The 25,429-nt window shown below is 44.1% G+C and overlaps 1 protein-coding gene across 1 annotated transcript in view; it reads left to right on the top strand.

Moving 5' to 3' along the window:
* TAF6L (TATA-box binding protein associated factor 6 like) overlaps positions 1-23,541 on the top strand; it is a 51,795-nt gene extending 28,254 nt beyond the window's left edge. The window contains exons 8-11 of the mRNA XM_075836857.1: positions 13,865-14,082; positions 16,941-17,077; positions 17,362-17,486; positions 22,034-23,541. Coding sequence (XP_075692972.1) covers positions 13,865-14,082; positions 16,941-17,077; positions 17,362-17,486; positions 22,034-22,672 — 1,119 coding nt within the window. The 3' untranslated portion in view covers positions 22,673-23,541. The remainder of the gene's footprint in view (positions 1-13,864; positions 14,083-16,940; positions 17,078-17,361; positions 17,487-22,033) is intronic.
* The last annotated feature ends 1,888 nt before the right edge of the window (positions 23,542-25,429 follow it).

Consider the following 25,429-nt stretch of genomic DNA (forward strand, 5'->3'; position numbering starts at 1 on the left):
TTGGGGGTTTCTAATATATAAAGCGATCAAAGCCACTTCACTACTGAACTGGCCCCTGCAAAAATAGGATTTTGAAATTTTCTTGAAAATGAGAAATTGCTGCTAAAGTTCTAAGCCTTGTAACATCCTAGAAAAATAAAAGGATATTCAAAAGACGATGCCAAACTAAAGTAGACATATGGGGGATGTTAATTAGCAACAATTTTGTGTGGTATAACTGCCTGTCCTACAAGCAGATACATTTAAATTTAGAAAAATACAAATGTTTGCAATTTTTCGCTAAAATTTGGTGTTTTTCACAATAAAATACTAAACGTATCGAGCAAATTTTGCCAGTAACATAAAGTCCAATGTGTCACAAGAAAATAATCTTAGAATCGCTTGAATAGGTGAAAGCATTCCGACGTTATTACCACATAAATTGAAACATGTCAGATTTGAAAAATGAGGCTCTGTCAGAAAGGTCAAAAGTGGCCAAAAAGGGAAGGGGTTAAACAAACATGTATACAAAAACGTATACCCCGACAGATGCCATCCGTCACCTATTCGTCGCTCATAGACTCCCATGGAAAAATGTATACATTTTACATGTACGGTTTTTTTACTGCATGGCGAGAGATTGTATTGAATTGGTATCATGACTTTGTATATCTAAACACGAGAAAGTAAGGGTGGATACATCTGTATGTGAGCAGTCTCACTGTGCCCTGGTCTCTGCCAGATGTAAATTGTTTCTGTCTATTTGCTCCCAAGGATTCCGTTTTTGTCATAAATGCATTGAAAATCAAAACGGCGACCCAGCTTTGTAACTTTTCCTAGTCTGCCATTTTGTGTCTGAGTTGCTGTGGTTCCTAAACACTTCCACTTTACAATAATACCACTCACCGTTGATCGTGGAATATCTAGGAGGGAAGAAATTTCACTAATTGACTTCTTGCAACAGTGTCATCCTATTACAGTACCACGCTGGAATTCAGTGAGCTCTTTAGAATGACCCATTCTTTCACAAATGTTTGTAAAGGTACTTACTCAAAATGGGCTGAAGTCAGCAGTGGGGTACCACAACGATCCATGTTAGGCCTAATTTGTTTTCATCTCTTTATTAATGACCTTGTGGATGCGATTGATAGCATTGTGTCCAGTTTTTGCTGACGATATAAAACTTAGTAGGATACTTAGAACTCAGCTTGAGTATAAAATTATACAAAAAGGGCTAGGTAAGCTGGCTGCATGGGCAAAAACATGGCAGATGAAATTTAATGTTGATAAAAGTGAAGTAATGCACCTAGGACACAATAATTATATTAATTCATATACATTAAATGGAATAAAACTGGGGATAACGGAACAAGAGCAGTACCTGGGTATTCTGGTAAGAAATAAGCTAAGCAGCACTCAATGTCAAGCAGCAGCTGCAAAAGCAAATAGGATTTTAGGGTGTACTAAAAGAGAGATAAAAGCCTGTGATAGAAATGTAATATGACGACTTTATACATCCCTTGTAAGGCCACATCTTGAATATGAAATTCAGTTTTGGTCTCCACATTGTAAAAGGGATATAGGAGAACTTTTTAAAAAGTCCACTGTCCAGCAGCACCAGCCTGAAAATATGGATGGGTGCACGCCCTGGGAAACCGATCACGGATCCAAATCCTCCAATATGTGTCCAAAGATCGGCAGCACTCCAAATCAAGGTGAAAAAAGTAGCTTTTAAAGAGACTCTGTCACCACATTATAAGTGCCCTATCTCCTACATAATGAGATCGGTGCTATAATGTAGGTGACGTCAGTGCTTTTTATTTAGAAAAACAATCTATTTTCACCACATTAGGAGCGATTTTTAGCTTTATGCTAATTAGCTTCTTAATGCCCAAGTGGGCGTGTTTTTACTTTAGACCAAGTGGGCGTTGTACAGAGGAGTGTATGACGCTGACCAATCAGCGTCATGCACTTCTCTCCATTCCTTTAGACAGCGCATAGTGACACTGGGTGGTTCACAATGTGCTGTCTTATACTGACATATTAACGTTACTGAAGTGTTTAGACAGTGACTAGATATTCCTTCCAGACAGGACGGGATGTCTATTCACAATCCCTGCACTTCGTTAACGTTTGTTTGGTACTTACAGCAGAGCAAAGCGTAATCTCGCTGTAACCTGTCATTTACAGCGAGATCTCGCGAGATTACGCTTGCTCTGCTGTAAGTACCAAACAAACGTTAACGAAGTGCAGGGATTGTGAATAGACATATTGTCCTGTCTAGTCACTGTCTAAACACTTCAGTAATGTTAATATGTCAGTATAAAACAGCACATCGTGAACAACCAAGTGTCACTATGCGCTGTCTAAATGAATGGAGAGAAGAGCATGACGCTGATTGGTCAGCGTCATACACTGCTCTGTACAACGCCCACTTGGTCTAAAGTAAAAACCCGCCCACTTGGGCATTAAGAAGCTAATTAGCATAAAGCTAAAATCGCTCCTAATGTGGTGAAAATAGATTGTTTTTCTAAACAAAAAGCACTTCTGTCACGTATATTATAGCGCCGATCTCCTTATGTAGGAGATAGGCCACTTATAATGTGACAGAGCCTCTTTAAAGGGAATGCGTCGCTAGAATTTTTTAATTCTTTTTTTCAGTTAAACAGTTAGTATTTAAGTGATTAAACATTATTTAAATTTTTTTTAATTTTTTCACAAGTCAGGAAATATTATAAATTAGATTCTAATTTATAACATTTCCATGTGCTGGTCACTAGAGGGAGCAATTCCCAAAATTGCAGCATTGCAATGTGGTAAAGCAACCTCATTGCTTTATGCTGCAAATTTGGTGTAGACACACACGCTCTATTGAGCTCACAGAGTCCCCCCCTCCCTTATCCTGGCTAGTGCCAGGAGAAGGAGGTGGTTGAATCAGAAAATGGCGGCACACAGTGTAGGAGGATTACATACAGTGGTAATCAGACAGTATAACACGAACATAATACACACACGACATACACAAACATAACTTACCTGCTCCTGCCGCCGCTGCTGCCTCTGATTCTACACCTCGCGTCTTTGCTGCCTGGAACATATGTCCGGAAGCCCCGACCGGAAGTAGTCCTCTTACTGTCCGGCTGCGGCTTCCGGTCCACAAGAAAATGGCGCCGGATGGCGCTCGGCCGAAGTCCTTCCTTTTGGACTGTGTGGGAGAGGCGCATGCGCCGTTCCCAAACAGACGGCGTACACCATAGTGAATGGAACGGCTCCCGTTCGCATTCTCTATGGGGATGTATGTGCCGTATTCCATCTCTGTATGTGTCGTTAATCGACACATACAGAGATGAAAAAAAAATGGCAGCCCCCATAGTGAAGTAAAAGTAATAAAAAAGAAAAAAGTACAACACAAAAACGCAAATAAATAAAATTTATTTTAATAACATACTAAAAGCTAATTTATATTAAAAAATAATAATTCGCAACACCTTTCCTTTAATAGTCCTCGTGCAACGTTTCGGCTCAGTACAAGCAGCCTTTATCAAGCATTGTATTGAGCCGAAACGTTGCACGATGGCAATGTAACTGAATGAAACACCTGAATTCAATGATTAAGAGGTGTTTACCCTTTCACCTATGACAGCACCCATGGAGAGACATTCCATTCGCTGGACAGGAAGCCTGACGATATAAAAAAAGGACACACCTCTCCACACACCCAGTCAGGTTTCCTGTCCTCCGGATGGGATTGTCCTGTGGATCAAGACACTCTCTCCAGTGTTGCTGGAGGTCTTCTGAAGGTGTAAGCCTCTTAGGGAGCAACCTGTAGTCTGGGGCTGGTATCTCCCTCCTCTCCCGATCACTGCTTCCCTCTATGGAGGTAGATTCCCGCCGCGGGTGGGGTCTCCTCTTGGGGGAGAAGCTCTCCTGGGGTAAGGCCTGGCTCCAGTTTACAGACGAAAAGCCAGGACTCGTGACCCAGCGTTTGGCCACTTCCGGCGTACTATAGTGACCACTTCCGGTCGCGACGCACATCCCTTCCGGTGGGAATGACGCGCGTACGTCCCAGGAAGCGGTGCTCTGGCGGCCTATGTGGGGAAGGATGGGCTATAGCGCATTGTGGCCTGGGAGCCTCCCCAACCAATCCTAGGCCTATTTTTAGGTCTGAACCAGGACGGCTCCTTCTCCAAAAAAGCAACCAGGAATATCCTCCAGTCCATTACTTTAAACGGCATGGGATCTTCTAGGAAGCATGGTAGGACAAACCTTTTTTTCCATTATTAATTTTGTCCTTCCTTGTATATTGCATGTTTCCTAGGTCAGAGAGGGTCCCAGGAAAAAGTTGGACAAGGCTCGCAACAAAGAATGTGCTGTGTGTAGTGGGAAGCTAGCAGCCTTTTATCAAAAACGGTTATGCCAGCTTTGTTTAGATAAAATCCTGGCAGAGGAATCCCCCAGCCTTGCCTCTAGCATAAGAGATATAGTGCGTACAGAGGTTAAGAGCTCCCTTAGATCCCTCAGAAAGAATCATGGTCTTCCTAGCACCTCGTCTGGCAAGACCTAGGCGTTTCTAATGCCTCTAGTGAAGAGGAAAGGTTTGAGGAGGAAGGGGAGCTAGGCTTCTCTGAGTTTTCCTCTGACGAAGATGGGGGAGGGAAGAACTTATTCCCAGCGGATAACGTGGACCAACTTTTTAAAGCAGTCCGGGCCACTATGAATATCGATGACCCCAAGGAACCCCGGTCTATTCAAGACATTGTTTGAGGGCCTGGGTCCTAGGAAACAGAGGACTTTTCCTGTTCACGGGAATATAACCAGCCACATTAGGAGGGAATGGAAGAACCCTGACAGGAAATTAGGCATTCACAAGATTTTGAAGAGAAAATATCCCTTTGAGGAGGGTTTAAAGAGGCTCAGTCACCAGATTATAAATTCACTATCTCCTACATAATGTGGTCGGCGCAGTAATGTGGATAACAGTGGTTTTTATTTTGAAAAACTGTAATTTTTGAACAAGTTATGAGCAATTATAGATTTATGCTAATTAGTTTCTTAATAGGCAACTGGGCGTGTTTTTACTTTTTACCAACGGGGCATTGTACAGAGGAGTGCATGACGCTGACCAATCAGCATCATACACTTCTCATTGTTCCAGCCCGTTGTTAGTGTGATTATGCAGTGAGAGAAGCTGGGCTGGAACAATGAGAAGTGTATGACGCTGATTGGTCAGCGTCATACACTCCTCTGTACAACGCACAGTTGGTAAAAAGTAAAAATACGCCCAGTTGTCTATTAAGAAACTAATTAGCATAAATCTAAAATTGTTCATAACTTGCTCAAAAATGATAGTTTTTCAAAATAAAATCCACTGTTCTCTACATTACAGCGCCGATCACATTATTTAGGAGACAGGGCACTTATATTCTGGTGACAGCCTCTTTAACTAAGGACTGGGATGATTTTCCCAGACCAGATGCCCCGGTAGCGAAGATATCCAGGAATGCCTTACTGTTTTGAGGATCTTGGGTCTCTCCCCGATCCTATGTATAGGAAGGCAGACTATTTTCTAAAAAGAACCTGGGAAGCCTCTGCAGGGGCCTTTAAACCTGGTATTGCAGCCACATGTGTAACCACGTCTCTTAATACCTGGATAGCTCAGTTGATGCTTCATCTCAGAGACAAGAGTCCTAGGGATCAGATACTGGCTTCCCTCCCGGTTTTGTCTAAGGCCGCAGATTTTCTGGCTGATGCTTCAGTGGTCTCGTTCCGTCTGGCAGCCAGATCCGCAGCCCTATCCAACTCAGCCAGCAGAGCTATATGGCTAAATACATGGAAGGGAGATGTAGGCTCCAAAGGGAAACTTTGTTCTATCCCTTGTTCAGGAAATTTTGTTTGGCCCTCCACTGGATGATCTCCTGGAGAAAGCATCTGATATGGGGAATGGGTTTCCTACCCAGGGCAAACCAGACTCCTTTCGTTCCACGAAATTTTATAGAAAGCCCATTCCCAAGGGACAGGATTTTAGATCCTCTAAATTCCCTAAAAAGAACAGGGGTTTCTTGTTTAGGCCTCAGAATGATCCCAAGAATAAAGATCACCAATAATGATGCCAGAAGGAGTGGTGTTGAAGTGGTCGCTTATCCCTTTTCTATCAAGAATGGGAAAAGTTCTCCTCAAACAAATGGGTTCTAGATATCATAAAAACAGGATACAAGCTAGAATTCATGTCCCCTCCTCCAGACAGATTCCTCCCCAGAAAGAGGCAGAAGGATTCAGAGAAACGGCAAATCTTCTCTTCAGGGATTGTATGATGACATCAATAGATCTGGAGGATGCTTTTTACCATGTCTCTGTTTGCATCACTCACCCGAAGTATCTGAGGGTGGCAGTAGTTTTGAACGACTCCCTAATCCAACTCCAATACAGGGTGCTCCCATTTGGCATCTCTCAGGCCCTGAAAGTCTTTACCAAACTTATATCAGAAATGACATCATATATACGAACGAAGAACATTCTGATCATTCCCTACCTAGACGACTTTTTAATAGTGGCAGACACCGCCCAGACTTTGACACTCCATCTACAGTCAGTACAATCGACTTTGATAGATCTGGGATGGATTATAAACATAAACAAGTTAAACTTAACACCATCCAACAGATGAATTTTTGGGGGAATCCTTCTAGACTCCACCAGACAGATGTATTTTCTCCCTCAGGGAAAGATCCAGCCTTTGATAGAGAGGGTCTCAGTCCTCTTTGTGGATCACTTGACTTCTTTCAGAAGGGCTATGTCGGTCCCGGGCCCTTTGACCTCCTGTATACCAGCCATAATGTGGGGACAGTTCAGGTTCAGACCTCTACAGAAGGACATAATCGAGAAGTGGGACAAGAGCAAGCTCTCACTAGATCACTCCCTACTCCTTTCCTTCGGTAGTCAGACTCTCTATCAGGTGGTGGATGAAGGTAGAAAACCTCAGGAATGGTGTTTCATGGTAAATGTCCCCAACCCTGAACAATACAACAGATGCTTGTCCTTGGGGGTGGGGAGCCCATGGCGAATCTTTCTGCCTTCAGGGTCTGTGGGATCCTTAAACCTCCATAAGATCTTCCAACTACAGGGAGCAGGATGCAGTACTTCAGGCAATGAAAAACACATTTTCTATACTTTCAGGAAGAAGGGTAAAGATTCTTTCAGACATGACTACAGTAGCATATATAAATCATCAGGGAGGTACAAGATCAGGGCTTCTGATGAAGTTCGCTACAGAGATCTTTTCCCTAGCCGAGCTACATCTATCGTCCCTTTCAACTGTCCATCTAAGGGGAAGGGACAATCAGGTAGCAGACTTCTTGAGCAGAAGACCGTTGCTGCAGTCAGAGTGGTTCCTGAATCAGGATGTCTTCCAGATGATTGTGGTCAGGTGGGGGAATCCTTCCACAGACCTGTTCGCTACCAGGGAGAACAAGAAGGTGCCCAGATTCTTCTCCCTAGACCCCAGGGAATATCCAGTAGCAGTAGATGCTCTCTCCCAGTGTTGGAGCCAGGAACAGGGTTATGCCCCCCCCCCCCCTATTGTCTACTCCCGATAGTTTTAAAAAAGATCAGAGAAGACAAAGCCTCGGTAATCCTGATTGCTCCATTTTGGCCAAAGAGACCATGGTTCACCTGGTTGAGGAAGTTGTCTGTAACCCAACCATGGATCCTTCCAGACAGACTAGATCTCCTGTCCCAGGGCCCAGTAGTTCATCCAGACATCTCCAGGCTGCATCTTACATACAGCATGGAGACGGAGAGGATAATCCTCAGGAAAAGAGGTATCTCAGAAATTGTCATCTCTACTGTCAAGTAGGTAACCGGTTACCTCTAAAATATATTTACGGGTTTGGAAAGCTTTTCTTACCTTTACAGGAATTGATATAGATCAATTAGCAGATCCAGATATTCCCCTGATATTATTGTAATGTCAGGATAGGGAGACAGACAGGTGAGCCGTAATCTACCCGCCACTCAGTCCCTGCCTATTTGCACAGCCCGTCCTAGGCGACGGCGTACAACTGGGCGACAGTCCCTACGCTCAATATGTGCACGACAGACAATACAAGACAAGGGTACACAGAAGCAAAGGGAAGTGGGGCAGTTGCCCACGGCAACACCGTGAGCAACAGAGTAGTGGACAAGCCGAGTCAAACCAGGAGTGTACGTGTTAACAAATGCAGAGCAGGAGAATAGTCAGTCAAGCCAGGGTCAATATGAAGCAGAGGTCAATGGTAACAGCAGGAACAGCAGAGCCAGGAAACAAGAGAATCACAGGCAAAGGACAAGCAGCAAGTGAAGGTATAAGTAGACCAAGGGCGGGAGCTAGAACCGTCTGGCCAGGCTGCGATAGGCTCTCCCACTCCTCAGCCTATCAGCCTGAGTGGTAGCAGATCGAGTCACTGTAGCAGACCTAGGAACAGATGCAGGCTGATTAACCACGGGCGTCGACACAGAAGCTGTGTCAGGCAAATCCTTTACAGTACCCCCCCCCCTTTTATGAGGGGCCACTGGCCTATTCCTAGGTGGACCTGGCTTGTTGGGGAACCGAAGATGGAACTTCCTGAGCAATAACCTGGCGTGAACATCCTGGGCGGGTACCCAAGTCCTCTCCTCAGGCCCATATCCTCTCCAATGGGCCAGGTACTGGAGGGAGCCTTGGACCATCCTGCTGTCCACAATCTTGGCCACCTCGAATTGTACCCCTTTAGGGGTGAGAACAGGGACCGGAGGTTTCCTCGAGGTAGCCAAGGACGGGGAGCAGTGTTTCAGGAGGGAGGCATGGAACACGTTGTGTATTTGAAAAGACGGGGGTAACTTCAGCCGGAAGGAGACACGGTTAAGGACCTCAATGACCTTGTACGGCCCTATATACCGGGGAGCAAAATTTTTGGACGGAACTTTAAGGCGCAAGTTTTTTGAAGACAGCCACACCAGATCCCCGACCACAAACAAGGGGTTAGCAGAACGTCTTTTATCTGCCTGAGTCTTTTGTATGCTCTGGGACGCCTCTAGGTTCTTCTGAACCTGGGCCCAGACTGTGCACAGTTCCCGATGAACGACATCTACCTCGGGATTGTTGGAACCACAGGTGAAACGGAGGAGAACCGTGGATTAAATCCAAAATTACAGAAAAAGGGGGAGACCCCTGACGAGTTACTGACCCGGTTATTGAGGGAAAGTTCGGTGAGGGGAATGAAGGAGACCCAATCATCTTGGCAGTCAGAGATAAAACACCTTAAATATTGTTCTAGAGACTGATTAGTCCTCTCAGTTTGGCCATTAGTTTCAGGATGGAAGGCCGAGGAGAAGGACAGATCAATCTCCAACTTCTTACAGAAAGCTCTCCAAAACAATGAAACAAATTGTACCCCTCTGTCAGAAACAATATTGACAGGAACCCCATGGAGACGCAGGATGTGTTTGACAAACAAGGTAGCTAACGTCTTGGCATTGGGTAGTTTCTTGAGGGGCACAAAGTGGCACATCTTACTGAAGCGGTCTACTACAACCCACACCACCGACTTGCCTTGGGATGGGGGCAGATCAGTGATAAAATCCATGAAGATATGGGTCCAAGGTCTCTGGGGAATGGGCAAAGAACATAGTAAGCCCGCTGGTTGGGACCTGGGAGTCTTGGACCTGGCACAAATTTCAAAAGTGGCGACGTAGGTCTTAACGTCTTTAAGCAACCCAGGCCACCAATAGGTTCTAGAAATGAGGTGCTTGGTACCCAGGATGCCTGGATTGCCAGATAGTGCAGAGTCCTTATTCTCCCTGAGTACCCTTAGCCGGAATTGCAGGGGAACAAACAGCTTGTTTTCTGGAAGGTTCTCGGGTTCTGAACCTTGATCAGCCTCAATTTCGGAGACTAAGTCAGAATCAACAGAGGATATGATTATACCTGGGGGCAAAACACAAGCAGGATCCTCCTCAGGAGGAGGGCTGGCCATGAAGCTACGCGACCGTGCATCAGCTTTAATATTTTTAGACCCAGCCCTATAGGTGACCACAAAGTTGAATCTAGTAAAAAACAACGCCCATCGAGCTTGTCTCGGGTTTAGCCTCTGGGCAGATTCTAGGAAAACCTGATTCTTGTGGTTGGTAAGGATCGTTACCTGGTGCGTAGCCCCCTCCAAGAAGTGGCGCCACTCTTCAAATGCCCATTTAACTGCTAAGAGTTCGTGGTATGCAACGTCATAGTTACTCTCAGTGGGGGAGAACTTCCTGGAGAAGTAGGGACGGAGATGGGTGAGAGACCTAGTACCCTGGGACAAGACAGCGCCCACTCCCACCTCGAAGGCGTCAACCTCCACGATGAATGGCTCCATCTGGTTAGGCTGAATCAGCACTGGGGCAGAGATAAAGCACCTCTTAAGGTTCTCAAAAGCCTGGACCGCCTCCGGAGGCCAGTGGAGGAGATCGGCACCTTTGCTAGTAAGGTCCGTAAAAGGCTTAGCGATGACCGAGAAGTTAGCAATAAATATCCTATAATAATTAGCAAACCCCAGGAAGCACTGTAAAGCCTTCAGGGAGGCAGGTCGGACCCATTCAGCCACAGCCTGAACCTTGGCAGGGTCCATGCGGAATTCGTTAGGAGTGAGGATTTGACCCAAAATTGTTATCTCCTGCACCCCAAACACACATTTTTCGGTTTTAGCAAGTGGAGTGGAGTCGATACCCACTACTGGGACAGGTTTAGGCAAATCAATCAATGGCATAGCTAGAGACATAGCAAATTCCACAGACATAATATTAGCAGAAGACCCTGAATCCACGAAGGCACTGCCGGTGGCAGACCTACCATAAAAAGAGACCTGAAAGGGAAGCAAGATCTTATTGGGTTTCATGTATACGGGAAATAGCTGTGCGCCCAAGCGACCTCCCCGATGGTCACTTAAGCGCGGAAGTTTTCCGGCTGCTTATACTTACGCCTAGGACAGTCGTTCACTTGATGCTTGTCATCCCCACAGTAGAAGCAGAGACCATTCTAAACTGGCACCTCAAGGCAGCGTCATTCCACCCAGAAGCTACACACCACTTCCTAAAGTCAGAACAGTACTCCTCAACGGGTCTCTTACCCTGACGTTAGGTCACCAGCTGACTCTCGGCAAAGGCAGTCTTGTCAGTCTCGTCATAGATGAGTCCGAGAGCCGAAAAAAACCGTCAACAGAAGAGATTTCAGGGGCCAAGGAGAAGGCCCATTCCTGGGGGCCGTCCTGGAGCTGGGACATAATTATACCCACTCGCTGGCCTTAAACGGAAATAGAGCCTACAACTTTCCCGAAAGGAGAAAAAAGTCTTCTGGTCCACTGAGAACCGGTCAGGCAACTTGAGGTGGGGATCAAGAGGTGGGGTGGAGGGCACTACCTGGGTCGCATCACACTGGTTGCACCTCTGAGCCAGGTCTTGGACCTGTAGGGAGAGACCCTGCATTTGCTGAGCCTGGGCCTCAAGGGGGTCCATAGTGTGTCAGGGACCAGGGTAGAAAAGGTATATGGGCCTGTGATTATGTAATGTCAGGATAGCTAGACAGACAGGTGAGCCCTAATCTACCCGCTACTCAGTCCCTGCCTATTTGCACAGCCCGTCCTAGGCGACGGCGTACAACTGGGCGACGGTCCCTACGCTCAATATGTGCACGACAGACAATACAAGACAAGGGTACACAGAAGCAAAGGGAAGTGGGGCAGTTGCCCACGGCAACACCGTGAGCAACAGAGTAGTGGACAAGCCAAGTCAAACCAGGAGTGTACGTGTTAACAAATGCAGAGCAGGAGAATAGTCAGTCAAGCCAGGGTCAATATGAAGCAGAGGTCAATGTTAACAGCAGAGCCAGGAAACAAGAGAATCACTGGCAAAGGACAAGCAGCAAATGAAGGTATAAGTAGACCAAGGGCGGGAGCTAGAACCGTCTGGCCAGGCTGCGATAGGCTCTCCTACTCCTCAGCCTATCAGCCTGAGTGGTAGCAGATTGAGTCACTCTAGCAGACCTAGGAACAGATGCAGGCTGATTAACCACGGGCCTCGACACAGAAGCTGTGTCAGGCAAATCCTTTACAATTATACTTTCTCCAGGCAGGGCTAGACAAGAACATCAAGCCCAGTACATTAAAGGTACGGATTTCTGCCCTAAACTCCTTTTATGATTCCAGATTAGCAAAACACTTCTGGATTAGAAGGCTCCTGATAGCGGCCTCCAGGATAAGACCCCAAATAAGGTCTTCAGTCCCACCTTGGGACTTTAACTTAGTCCTTAGTGCTTTGATGGGTTCGTCCTTTGGACTCCCTGTCCATTACATTTCTTACTCTAAAGATGACCTTTTTACTAGCGGTTACCACTGCCCGAAGAGGAAGTGAAATTCAGGCCCCCCCCCCCCCTTACACTTTAGTACTGGATAATAGAGTAATTATGAAGACCTTACCAGGTTTTTTGCCAAAGGTAACTTCCCCATTTCAACAAGACCAGGAGATTATTCCCTCCTTTTGTGACTCCCCAAAAAATCCAAAGGAGCAGGAATTTAATTGTTTAGACGTGAGGAGATGCTTAGTCCACTACCTGGAGGTCACAAAGGACTGGAGGTCTTCAGAGAATCTACTTATTCAGTTCCAGGGTCCAAATAGAGGTTCGGCAACTAGCAGACCAACAATAGCAAGGTGGATTAAACAGGCCATATACTTAGCCTATGTTGGCCAGAACACTAATCCCCCAGAATTCTTTGGAGCTCATTCCACTAGAGCTGTATCTACTTCTTGGAAAGAAAGATCCAACGCATCTCTAGACCAGATTTCCAGATCCACACCTTTGTTAAACATTATAGATTACAGTTGCATTCAGTCACTGACTTAGCCTTTGGTAGGAAAGTTCTACAAGCTGTAGTCCCACCCTAAAAACTGGGGTTCAATTTTGCATCTCCAGGGGTGCTGTCATAGGTGAAAGGGTAAAAGATTGATAACTTACCGGTAATCGGTTTTTCATGAGCCTATGACAGCACCCCCCTAGATTCCCCCCCTTCAGTAATCTTCCTTGGTATCTCTTGTATGTAGGATATATATGAATATAAATATGTTTATGGTGTGGGGTAGCTTTTCACTAAGGTGGCGCAGAAAAAAAAAGATATAATAAATGTGTGTGTGTATATACACACGCGGTGTATATATAGATAAAAGATAACTAATTCTCATCCTGAGTTCTTTATAAGGACTGGGTGTGTGGAGAGGTGTGTCCTTTTTTATATCGTCCGGCTTCCTGTCCAGCGAATGGGATGTCTCTCCAGGGGTGCTGTCATAGGTACATTAAAAAACCGATTACCGGTAAGTAATCAATCTTTTCCCAATATTTTTGTCCATAAAGTATATTTGGAGAATATTGGTGTAAGAATCAAATGGATTATGAGATCAACATTACATTTTTTGAAATGTACTCCAGTCAGGCACATATTAGAGGGTAAAGCTTGTGCTGCATAGCAACACTAAATTAGATGGGTTTTCTGTCCAGCGCTGTTTTAAAGATTCAAAGTTATCAAAATCTTCACCAAGAGCTGAAGTGGTGTGGACGCATTACTGAGCACTGTAGCCCTTTTCCAGAATCCCGAATAATATTATTTTTTACTGTGCCCCAATCATGTGTCTAAAGATTTATTTTACTATGGAAACCCCATTTAAACGCAGCATTGGCTAATTATATCAAAACAAACAGACAAGTGACAAAACTGATGATGTTTAGAAGCTTCCATAATGATTATTATAGCAACAACTTCTGACATTAGGTCAGGCAAATACCCGTCCTGTTCTTTGTCTTCTTCTGCACCCCATGACACCCTTGCTTTTACTTTTATTTTTTCTTCAGGTCAAGTCAGTAAGTCATGATCTGGAACAGCTGAGTCGTCTGTTGCAGTTAGTCCGGTCTCTCCTGTCCAATCCCTATTTGTATTTGGGTAGTTACGGATGCAGTTTAATGCAGAGCGTTTTGTACTGCGTAACTGAGCCGCTTGCCGCCTCCATAAACCCCCTTAATGACCACTGGACATTGCGAGACTACGGAGCAGGATTACTCAGTTGCATATGGTAAGAAGGAAATGAAAGATAAATAGTTAACCTTTTTGGTTGCTATTCTAGAAGAACAAGAAATTGATCAGTGCAGTGGTGGTCTAAAGAATTATATATAAGTGAAGTAGTGCTTAACTGCTATTTGCTTTCTTCGACGTTGGCTGTTTGACTGCTTTTTAGCTTTATCCGGTAGCGCACAACTATGATCAGTGGCTCCCGCTTAGCTGCATAGTCTATTGAGAATCTGAGGTTATTTGAAACCAACATCCTTTCTCAGCAGAAAGTGCACAGAGTACTGATATTGGTTATCCTCAATGTTGTATGTATTCGGTAGTCAGCATAGGTTTGGGTTATGGCATTTTTGAACTTGCATTTGAAAGGAAAGCTCTGTACAACCGTGCCATAAAAATTCACGGTTTTGCTAATATATGTTGCCAGTATAGAGTTAAAACGTTTGGTAAAAGAATAGGAAAATACATTAGGCTGTGTTCACATCACTGTCGCTTTACGCTGAGGGGTACCGTCTGAGGTTTCCGTCGAGTTAACCCCTCAGCGTAAGAGGCAAACTGAGACCTCAGCTTACGTTTCCCTCACCATTGAACTCAATTGTGACGGAAACCTAGCTAATGGGTTCCGTCTGTCACCGTTGTGACAGGGTTCCGTGGTTTGACTGAATCAATAGCACAGTCGACTGCGCTATTGACTCCGTCCAAAACAACGGAACCCTGTCACAACGGTGACAGACAGAAACCATTAGCTAGGTTTCGATCACAATTGAGTTCAATGGTTAGGGAAATGGAGGCTGAGGTTTCTGTTTGCCTCTTACGCTGAGGAGTTAACTCGACGGAAACCTCAGAAGGAAACCCCTCAATGGAAGGGCACCAGTGATGTGAACAGACCCTTAGTTAGGAAATCCTTCTGTCTATTCACGAGAATTGTGGTCATAAAACTGGAGCTATATACATGAAAGGTACCAAATGTAAATGACTGCTACTATTAATTCCTTTAATGACCGGGCCTGAAAAGGCCTTAATGAGCAGCTACATTTTTCCGTTTTTACTTGTCTGCCGTTCGACAGGCATAAATTCTTTTTTTTTTTTTCTTCATTTCTGTGGTCATATAAGGCCTTATTTTATGCGGGAGAAATTGTATTAATTTTTTTCGCAGTTTTGGGGTAGAAAAAAAAATATTTTTATGGTGTGAATATAGGAAAAAGCGATTTTCGGCATCAGCATTTTTTTTTATCCCGTTCACGTTTCACGCTAAATAATCTGTTAGATTGATTATTCAGGTTATTACTGTCGTTTACATACCTAATAGGTGTTTTGTCAGAATCACGATATACTGCAATACATTTGTATTGCAGTATATAGTGCAAGCGATCTGACGATCGCTGGTTGAAGTCCCCTAGGGGGCAGTAATAAAAAAGTGTCAAAAAAAATTAAAATTAAAAGTTAAAAAAAACAAAACATTTTCCCCCTGTCACCAGATTATAAGTGCCCTATCTCCCTACATAATGTGATCGGCGCTGTAATGTAGATAACAGTGGTTTTTATTTTGAAAAACTATCATTTTTGAGCAAGTTACGAGCATCATACACTTCTCTTTACAACGCCCAGTTGGTAAAAAAGTAAAAACACGCCCAGTTGTCTATTAAGAAACGAATTAGCATAAATCTAAAATTGCTCATAACTTGCTAAAAAATGATAGTTTTTCAAAATAAAAACCACTGTTGTTATCTACATTACAGCGCAGATCAGATTATGTAGGATATAGGGCATTTATAATCTGGTGACAGAGCCTCTTTAAGCCTTTCCACCTCCATAGTCACGAACAAGGTGGTCACGCTTCAGGTGTGCTCACACAAGACCTGGTGACATAGCCTCTTTAATATGCGATCATCTGATCGCTATTATAATACATTGCAATACTTCTGTATTGCAGTGTATTACTGCCTGTCCGTTTAAAACGGACAGGCATCTGCTAGGACATGCCTCCGGCATGACCTAGCAGGCATTCACTACAGGCAGACCTGGGGGTCTCTATTAGGCCCCCAGCTGCCATCGGAGACACAGACACTCGGCGATCTTATCGCAGGGTGCCAGTGGGATGAGAGGGAGCTCCCTCCCTCTCTCCAAAACTATTGAGCGCCGCATCTGAGGAGTTAAACAGGTGAGATCGATACTTATATCGATCTCACACGTTCGAGCAGGGATGCCCCCAACCCTCAGCTACCTCTGGTAGCTGAGAGCAGGGAGATTTAACAGCTCCCTGCTCTATTTACTTGTTCTGATGCAGCGCTGTAAAACTGCTTATGCATCAGAATAAAGCCCATTAGTGGCCGCCGTGAAAAGGCGTATTGGTGGTCACTAACGGGTTAAGGAGTTAATAACCAAGCTGTTTATGTAACTGATGGAGGCAGAAAAGCTGTCTTTCAAATGCTCTCCAGTTAGCTATAATTAGAGGAAGACTGTGTCTAAAAAATTGAACAGATATAAGGAACTGCACTAGAACTAGTTGTTAACGGCAGGCTACTTTAGTCGTTTTTTGCAGGACTCTTCTTTAAAGGGGTTGTTCAAGACCGGACAACTGATGAGCTATCCACAGGATTAGTCATCAGTATATGATCGCTGGGGGTCCGACAGCCGGAGTGGTTGATCGGTGCGGGGTCCGGGTGTCAGACTCACACCGATCATATACTGATGACCTATCCTGTGAATAGTTGTCTGGTGGTGGACAACCCCTTTAAATGTTGTCAGCATCCAGTAGATTACTGTAAACCATAAATTTGTGTGTGTGATTTTAGTTCACACAATTTTAGACTATGGAATAGATCTAGATGTTGTTTTTATCTTTTTTTATTTTTTTATATTCAGGACACATCGGGATTTGGAAGGGTCGCTGTACACACAGGTTTTGCAGTCTCTGCAGAAAGTTTTGGGAGACCCTGTCCGTCCTCTCTGTTCCCATTATGGTGCTGTGGTTGGTCTTCATGCCCTAGGTTGGAAGGCAAGTTATTTTAACATGGCTTATGATCTTTTGATAATATAACGGTAAGAGTATATTTTGCATGAACACCATATTTAAACGGTCACTAACTTTTCAACAGACTTTGCATAAATCAATAGTACAAGCGTATATAAGAAATATTGTGATATCTCTTATTAGAGAAAAAGGTCTCTTTCTCCACCTCTCCACTTTTCTTCCTCCCTCCCTCCTGTTCTCACCTGAAAAGTTAGGTACACTATAAGGTAATTAACTAGTCAAGGATTACACTATAATCTCTCATTCAGGCAGTGGAACAGGTGTTGTATCCTTTACTCCCAACTTACTGGGCTGGATTGCAAACAGTGCTAGATGATCACTCCATGTCCAATGCACAGGTCAAGGCAGATGGTCACAAGGTGTACGGAGCCATTCTGGTAAGTAGACAAAGTTGAAATAACATATTGCAGTTAATGGAATTAATGTGACTATTGTAGATTTTAAGATGAACGTTATGGCTACATGGCCTCTATGTGCTGCCATAAGGGGTCTCTTGTGTGCCATATGTACGGAGATATTTAATACCTACTTACCTACAGAATCCGATGAAGTGTGTCACAATTTTGTTTTGTCATACGGAATCTGATAGAAATAACCTGTTGTATGCCTCCATATGGAATCAAAGGTATACGGATGTACAGTTGAGGCCTCATGTACCTCTAAGGGAGTCCTATTAAGGATCCTTACAAAATGGATGAGCCCTTAAAGTGTAACTCCAGTTATAAGACACTAGCCAACCTGCTCAAAGCTTAAATCTACCAGTGGGGGATTGAGCTAAGAGAGCTGGTGATCCGTATCTGAGGCAACTAAATAAAGATTACATTCTTAAAGAGCTTTTCACAGTAGAAGCTTCGACTCAGTACAGTTGCCTCTGAGCAGAAAGAGCGGGCGGTCTTGTATCTGTCTCCCGCTGGGAGATTTAACCCCTTAGGGACGCAGCCTAGTTTGGGCCTTAAGGCTCAGAGCCCATTTTTCAAATCTGACATATTTCAATTTATGTGGTAATAACGTCAGAATGCTTAAACCTATCCAAGCGATTCTGAGATTGTTTTCTCGTGAGACATTGGGCTTTATGTTAGAGGTAAAATTTGGTCGATATATTCAGTGTTTATTTCTCAAAAATTTAGAAAGTCTTTTTTAACCCTTTAGGCATTTCACAGGAATTAAAGCAAAGTAGAGGTGAAATTTGCAAATTTCTTTTTTCTTGCTGAATTTGAATTTTATTCTATTTTTTTTCTCTAACACAGAAGGTTTTACCAGAGAAACACTACTAAATATGTATTGTCCAGATTCTGCAGTTTTTAGAAATGTCCCACATGTGTCTCTAAGTGTGCTCGTGGACTAAAACACAAGCCCCAGAAGCAAAGAAGCACCTAGTGACCTAGTGCATTTTGGGGCCTCTTTTTTTTATTAGAATATATTTTAGGCAGCATGCCAGGTTTGAAGAGGTGTTGAGGTGCCAAAAAAGTAGGAATCCCCCATTTTGGAAACTGCACCCCTCAACGAATTAATTTATGGTTGTTGTTACCATATAGACCCCACTGTTTTTTCACAGCGCGTATTTGAATTGGTCTGTGAAATTAAAAAAATGACATTTTTTTTCCAATGAGATGTCATTTTTGATAAAAATTTCTTATTTTCACAGGGAACAAAATGCCCTAGAGTGCAGCAATATCCCATTTGTGGTGATAAACTGCTGTTTGGGCCCATGGGAGGGCTCAGAAGGAAAGGACCACCATTTGGCCTACTGGGGATTTTCTGGTGCTAAGTCATGTATGCAGAAGCCCCTGAGGTACCAGTACAGTTGAAACCCCCGAGAAGTGACCCCGTTTTAAAAACTGGACCCCTTAAGAAATTCATCTAGAGGTGTAGTGAGCATTTTGACCCCAGGTTTTGTGTAAAAGATAATGCGCAGCAGATGGTGCAGAGTGAGATTTGCAATTTTCTATACATATATGCCATTTCAGTGTCCGATATATTGTGCCCAGCATGCGCCACCGGAGACATACACCCCATAAACTGTAATGTGGGTTCTCCCGGGTATGGCAATACCCTACGTGTGGCTGTTAACAGCTGCCTGGGCACGCAGCAGGGCCCAGAGGGGAAAGATGAGGGGGATAAGCTGTGTGGAGTGCATCAGGGTAAGTAAAACTGGGGTAGATTGAAATTCAAGGGATGTATGATAAATTTTAAAACACTTTCATACAGAGCCCTGGTTTTTCGGGACACGTGTCACATTGATATATTGTGTCTTACCTTATCCCCCTCTTATAGCAGACTTTGCACCTCTTTGACTTTTTCCCTTCTTGCCAGTTTGGGGAACTTCTCCTGGAAAGTGTTGCCCTGGTACGATGTGTGTGGCCTCGCTTCCAGAAGTACTGGGTGCCCCCCCTTCTTGGTCCCTAAAGATTCGTTTCTTGATAACCACCTCTTGAAATTCCAGGAAAGTTCCCCTCTGGCCTGCACATCGACGTAGCACGTACGCATTGTACAATGCCATCTCTATGATGTGCACGGCCAGCTTCTTATACCACACCGCATGGCGCTGTAGGGCTTCAGGACCTTATCTGACAAGTCCACCCCTCCCATGTACCTATTGTAGTCCAGGATGCAGTCTGGTTTGGGGGTCTCTGTACTGGTACCTCGTACAGGTACGTGGGTACTGGTGTGGCCATGTATTGTTGTCAATACAAGGACATCTCTCTTGTCTTGTACTTGACACACAATATGTTGCTGCTAGAATGTGTCCTGCTCTCACCCCTTGTTTGCCCAAGCAGAGTCTTTGGGAGGCCTCTCAGATTTCTTCTAGCAGTGCCGCATGCCGTAATACTTCTGGAAGCGAGGCACTTGAAGAGTGGGACGCTGGTATAAAAATTATCCAGGTAGAGGTGGTAACCCTGGTCCAGAGCTGCAAAAAATCCCACACAATTTTTGGGTTAATTCCTAGTAAGGGGGGGCATTCTGGGGGCTGAGCACTGGTGTCCTTCCCTTCCTAAATTTGTAGGTATACCCTGATGCACTCTCGCACAGCTTATACATCTCCACGCCATACCTTGCCCTCTTACTCGGCAGGTACTGGCGGAATTGAAGCCTCCCTTTAAAATGTACCACGGACTCATCAATAGAAATACACTTCTCGGGGGTGTATGCTTGGGCAAACCGAGCACTGAAATGGTCTAATAGGGGTCTCCGTTTATATAAACGGTCAAGACTGGGGTCATCTCGGGATGGGCACTGCTCATTATCAGTATAATGTAAGAAGCGAAACATTGTCTCATACCGCATCCTGGACATAGCCATACGGTACATCGGGGTGTGGTATAAGAAAAATAATCTTTTTTTTTTTTAATTATTATTTATTTTTTTACGGTTCCAGTTCTGAAGTGGCTTTGAGGGGCCTATATATTAAAAACACCTATCAAACACCCCATTTTAGAAACTAGGCCCCTCAAAGTATTCAAAACAGCGTTTAGAAAGTTTATTAACCATTTAGGTGTTTCACAGGAATTTAGAGCAAAGTAGAGGTGAAATTTACATATTTCATTTTTTTGTCAGAAATTCCTTTTTATTCAATTTTTCTGTAAATCAGAAAGTTTTACCCAAGAAACGCAACTCAATACTTATTGCCCAAATTCTTCCGTTTTGAGAAATATCCCACATGTGGCCCTAGTGTGGTAATGGACTGAAGCACCGGCCTCCGAAGCAAAGGAGCACCTAGAGGATTATGAGGTCGCCTCTTTATTAGGCACCATGTCCGGTTTGAAGAGGTCTTGTGGTGCAAAAACAGTGGAACCCCCCCCCCTATTTTGGAAACTAGACCCCTTGAGGAATTCATTGTAGTTTTCATGGGGTGCATGCGACTTTTTGGTCAGTTTTTATTCCATTTTTTGGGAAGTGAAGTGACCAAAAAATTGTGTGATTCTGGTATGGTTTATTATTATTTTCTTTTATGGCGTTCACCGTGCAGGATAAATAACTAAATACTTATGTAGTTCAGGCCGTTACGGATGCGGCGATACCAGTTATGGTAGTTTATTTGTTTATTTTTATTAATAATAAAGGACTGATAAGGGAAAAGGGGGGATTTTTACTTTTGTTACTTTTAAAAATTTATTTTCTTATTTTTAAACAAGTTTTTTTAACTTTATTACTTTGTCCCACTAGTGTACTTGAGGGCAGGAGGCCCTGATCGCTATTCTAATACACTGCACTACATGCGTAGTGCAGTGTATTAGAGCTGTCCGCTAGTCACTGACAGCAAGCATAGTGGGTCCTGACATAGGACCCACTAGGCTTTCGTAGATGGCATAGCCGGACGCCATTGTTAGGCGTCCGGTTGCCATAGCCACCATCACCGGCCGCTATCGTGTAGCTGACCGACGATGGTAGCTTAACCCCTAAGAAGCCGCGATCGCTATTGAACGCGGCTTCCAAGGGGTTAATCAGCGGGGACACAGCGATCGGTCCCTGTTGAAGGAGCTGTGGCAATTGCTGTACGAGACAGCAGCTGTCACAGCTCCTGTATGTGTCGGGAAGACGGACGAAATGGCCATTACTCCCGCAACGTACTATTCCAGCGCTGAGCGCGAACGATGCACTTAGCACGACGGAATAGTACGTCGCTGAGCGCGAAGGGGTTAAACTGTGATCAGGAGCGATAAGCATCTTTTAACTGGAGCTACATTTTAAATAATGTCTATGGGCGCCTGGAAGACCATCAGCCAGGGGCTGCCATGGAGGAAAACCTGTTTAATCTTTGTTTCCTCTACATATAAATGGTGTCAGAGGCTTCTCATTCCACTTGCTTTGTTAAAATAATATGCGCATGCTGCCGAAAAAAGTTACAAGTATGAACGAGAAAAGCACTGATCACATAGAGAAAAACAAACCTTTAGAGCTGATAAAGTTTTGTTATCCCCCTTAGGTTGCTGTTGAACGTCTTCTGAAAATGAAAGCTAGATACTGTGAGACCGATGCAGACCCCTCTCCCCATGATTCATGTTCTACACTACCTCCTGCTCCCACTGTGTCTTTGCTAGAGATGTACAATGAGCTGTATTGTTTTTTCGGAGACAGCTTAGCTGTTCGCTTTGGGACTGGAGGAACTCCATCACAACCAGGAATTGTTTCCAGATCCCAACAGGAGCCAAAAAAGGAATGTTCAGTGGATGGGGCAAGGAAAATGCCACAGCTTACAGCCCATGGAGAGGAAGAAGTGACAAACCCAGGCAGACAACCTCAACGGCCCCCTCAAATTTCTCTAGCATCATCATCACGCCCACGTGGAGCTTCACGGCAGGGACAAAGGGGGCAGGCAGTAAGAGAAGCATTCCAAAAGAGCAGACTCGCACCACGTGGTTCCCCCCGCTTTACCTTCCTTATTGGAGGTAGACAAGCAGGTCGTGGGGGCAATGGCCGGAGGTTTCAGAGCGTCTTCCAGCTGCACACTGGCCCAACAGCCACAGCTAGTCGCTACGCCCAAAAGTTGCCAATGATAGGAAGAATGACCAAGCCTGGACGCAGAAGTTCTCAGGCAGAGCTTTCACTTTATTTACCATTGTAACAGAGTTTGATCAGTTAAGCCTTGATGGACCTTTGTATTCAACAATGTACTAAAATACCAGCTACAAGAACACAGTCCGTGCGCCACTGAATGTCAATGTGAAGAAACTAAGTTTAAAGAGTACCTGTCATTGCTCCTGACATGTTTAATTTAGTAAATATTTTATTACTCTGCGTTGTGCCATTTCTTGGTTATTCCTTCTAGAAAATGTTGAAAAAATTGACACCTCCGTTTAACTCTGTCAGCACTGATTGGACATTGTCAGTCTGTATAGGGACACACCCCCAACTAGTAACACCCAGTTGTCACTTTATTTATACATTTCTAGTAGGAATAATGAAAGAACAGCAAAACGTCGAGTTATTCGAAAAGATGCTCCAGAATTGTTATTTCATGGGGATTACAATTCGTTAATAAAACAAACATGTCAGGAAAAGGGACAGGTCCTCTTTAAGCTTGCTGGTACACAAGTCTAGCGTATACTTACAGGGAGTCTACAAATTTGGACTGACAGTAAGAAAGTGTGATAAAATAAGAAAAAATAACCGATACTTACCTGTTAAATCCAGTGCCAATGATCCTGGGATTTTTGCCAGTCTTCGTTTACCTTGCTGCAGCGATTCGCTGGCCTCAGCGGTGATGCTTGCATGTATGACATGAGACCGCTCAGGCCAGCAATTGGCTGCAGTCACGTGGATGAATGGCACATCGCTGCAGAACTGGGTAACCAGGTCTAGCGGAGAACACCGGAGCCTCTGTGCTGGATTTAACAGGTGAATATTAGTTATTTTTTTATTTGATCACATTTCCTATTGTCATTCTAATTTTTTAAACTCCTGGAAAACCCTTTAAAGAGGCTCTGTCACCAGATTATCAAATCCCTATCTCCTATTGCATGTGATCGACGCTGCAATGTAGATAACAGTAACGTGTTTTTTTAAAAGCGATCATTTTTGGCCAAGTTATGAGCAATTTTATATTTATGCAAATGAGCCTTTCTAATGGACAACTGGGCGTGTTTTCTCTTATTTCCAACTGGGCGTGTATTGTGTGTGTACATCTGGGCGCGTTTACTTGTTTTACTAGCTGGGCGTTGTGAATAGAAGTGTATGTCAGCATCATATGTCAGCATCATACACTTCTATTCACAACGCCCAGCTAGTAAAACAAGTAAACTCGCCCAGATGTTACAAACACAATACACGCCCAGTTGGACATAACTTTAAACACGCCCAGTTGGACATAAGAAAGGCTCATTTGCATAAATATAAAAATGGTCATAACTTGGCCAAAAATGCTCGTTTTTGAAAAAAAAACAGACGTTACTGTTATCTACATTGCAGCGCCGATCACATGCAATAGGAGATAGGGATTTGAGAATCTGGTGACAGAGCCACTTTAAGTAGAGCTTATGGTTGGACAATATTTAATTCACTACATTTGGAATCTGCTTCTGTATCTGATCAGCACGGCCAGGTTTAAATGATACACAATATAATAGACTACAGACCATTGTGTCTTTTGTATATTGGAATGTAATGCTAAATTATATGATCTTAAGGGGAACCGGTCATCAGGTTTTTGGCATCACACTGTTGGCATGGCACTGTAAGACTTTTTTAAATGCTATTCCAGCCATGTCTTTATTAAATTGTCAGATGGCGCTTTTTGCAGAATAATACGTTTAATCACAGCATGCGCTATATACATACAGCATATCTGTAGGCAGCAGTGTTGTATACTCCGAGTCCTCGCTGTAAGCACGCCTATTCCTCTGTGATGGACATCCAACTTGCCTGTTGACGTCCGCGCTAGTCGCTCGAAAATCCTATACTTGTATGGGGATGTTAATCAGAGGAATAGGCGTGCTTACAGCACTGACTCTGCAATGCTGCTGCACCACCCCTATAACTACAGATATGCTATATGCATACAGCACATTAAGGGTATGTTCACACGAAAAATGGCTGTAAAATACAGCACTGAGAACCCCACCAATCACTAGAACGAAGCAGCTGAAGCGCTCGTTTGAGCGCTCAGCTGCTTCGTGTCTGCTCGGCTTTTTCCGGAAATAAATGTATGGATGTACGGACTCAATAGAAAGTCTATGAGCCCGTACCCCGATACATCGGCTTTCTGGAAAAAGACAAACAGACACGAAGCGGCTGAGCGCTCACACGAGCGCTTCAGCTGCTTCGTTCTAGCGATTGGTGGGAGTCTCAGTGCTCGGACCCCTACCAAGCCAGACGTTTAGCTACACTTTAAACATGTTATTTTGCACAAAGGGCCACCTTAGGATTTCAACAGGGGCAAGTCCTACAAGTGCCATGCAGATTGATATACAAAAAGCTGTTGACAAGTTCCCTTTAAAGATTGTCTAATTAGCACGCTTCTTTAGTCCAGCAAATATATTTACAAAAAAAAAAAGTTGGTTTTCCTGACGTTGTAAATAAGGGCCAGTTCACACAGAGTTTTTTTACGCGGAAACCGCATCGGAAAACGGCGCCAAAATCCGGCCGAAGAAAACGGCTTGCGGGAAAAAGAAGGGACATGCCCTATCTTCGGGCGTTTATGCTTCTGACCTCCCATTGACATCAATGGGAGGCAGAAGACGCGTATTTCGCTGCGTTTTATGCCCGCGGCACTCAGTGGCTAAGGCTGGGTTCACATGAAGTTTTTTGCAGGCAGAAAATCTGCCTCAAAATTCCGTTTGGAACTTTGAAACAGATTTTCCTCTGCCTGCACGCCGATTTTCGC

The sequence above is a fragment of the Rhinoderma darwinii genome, chromosome 9 (genome assembly GCF_050947455.1).
Source record: "Rhinoderma darwinii isolate aRhiDar2 chromosome 9, aRhiDar2.hap1, whole genome shotgun sequence".
Lineage (NCBI taxonomy): Eukaryota > Metazoa > Chordata > Amphibia > Anura > Rhinodermatidae > Rhinoderma > Rhinoderma darwinii.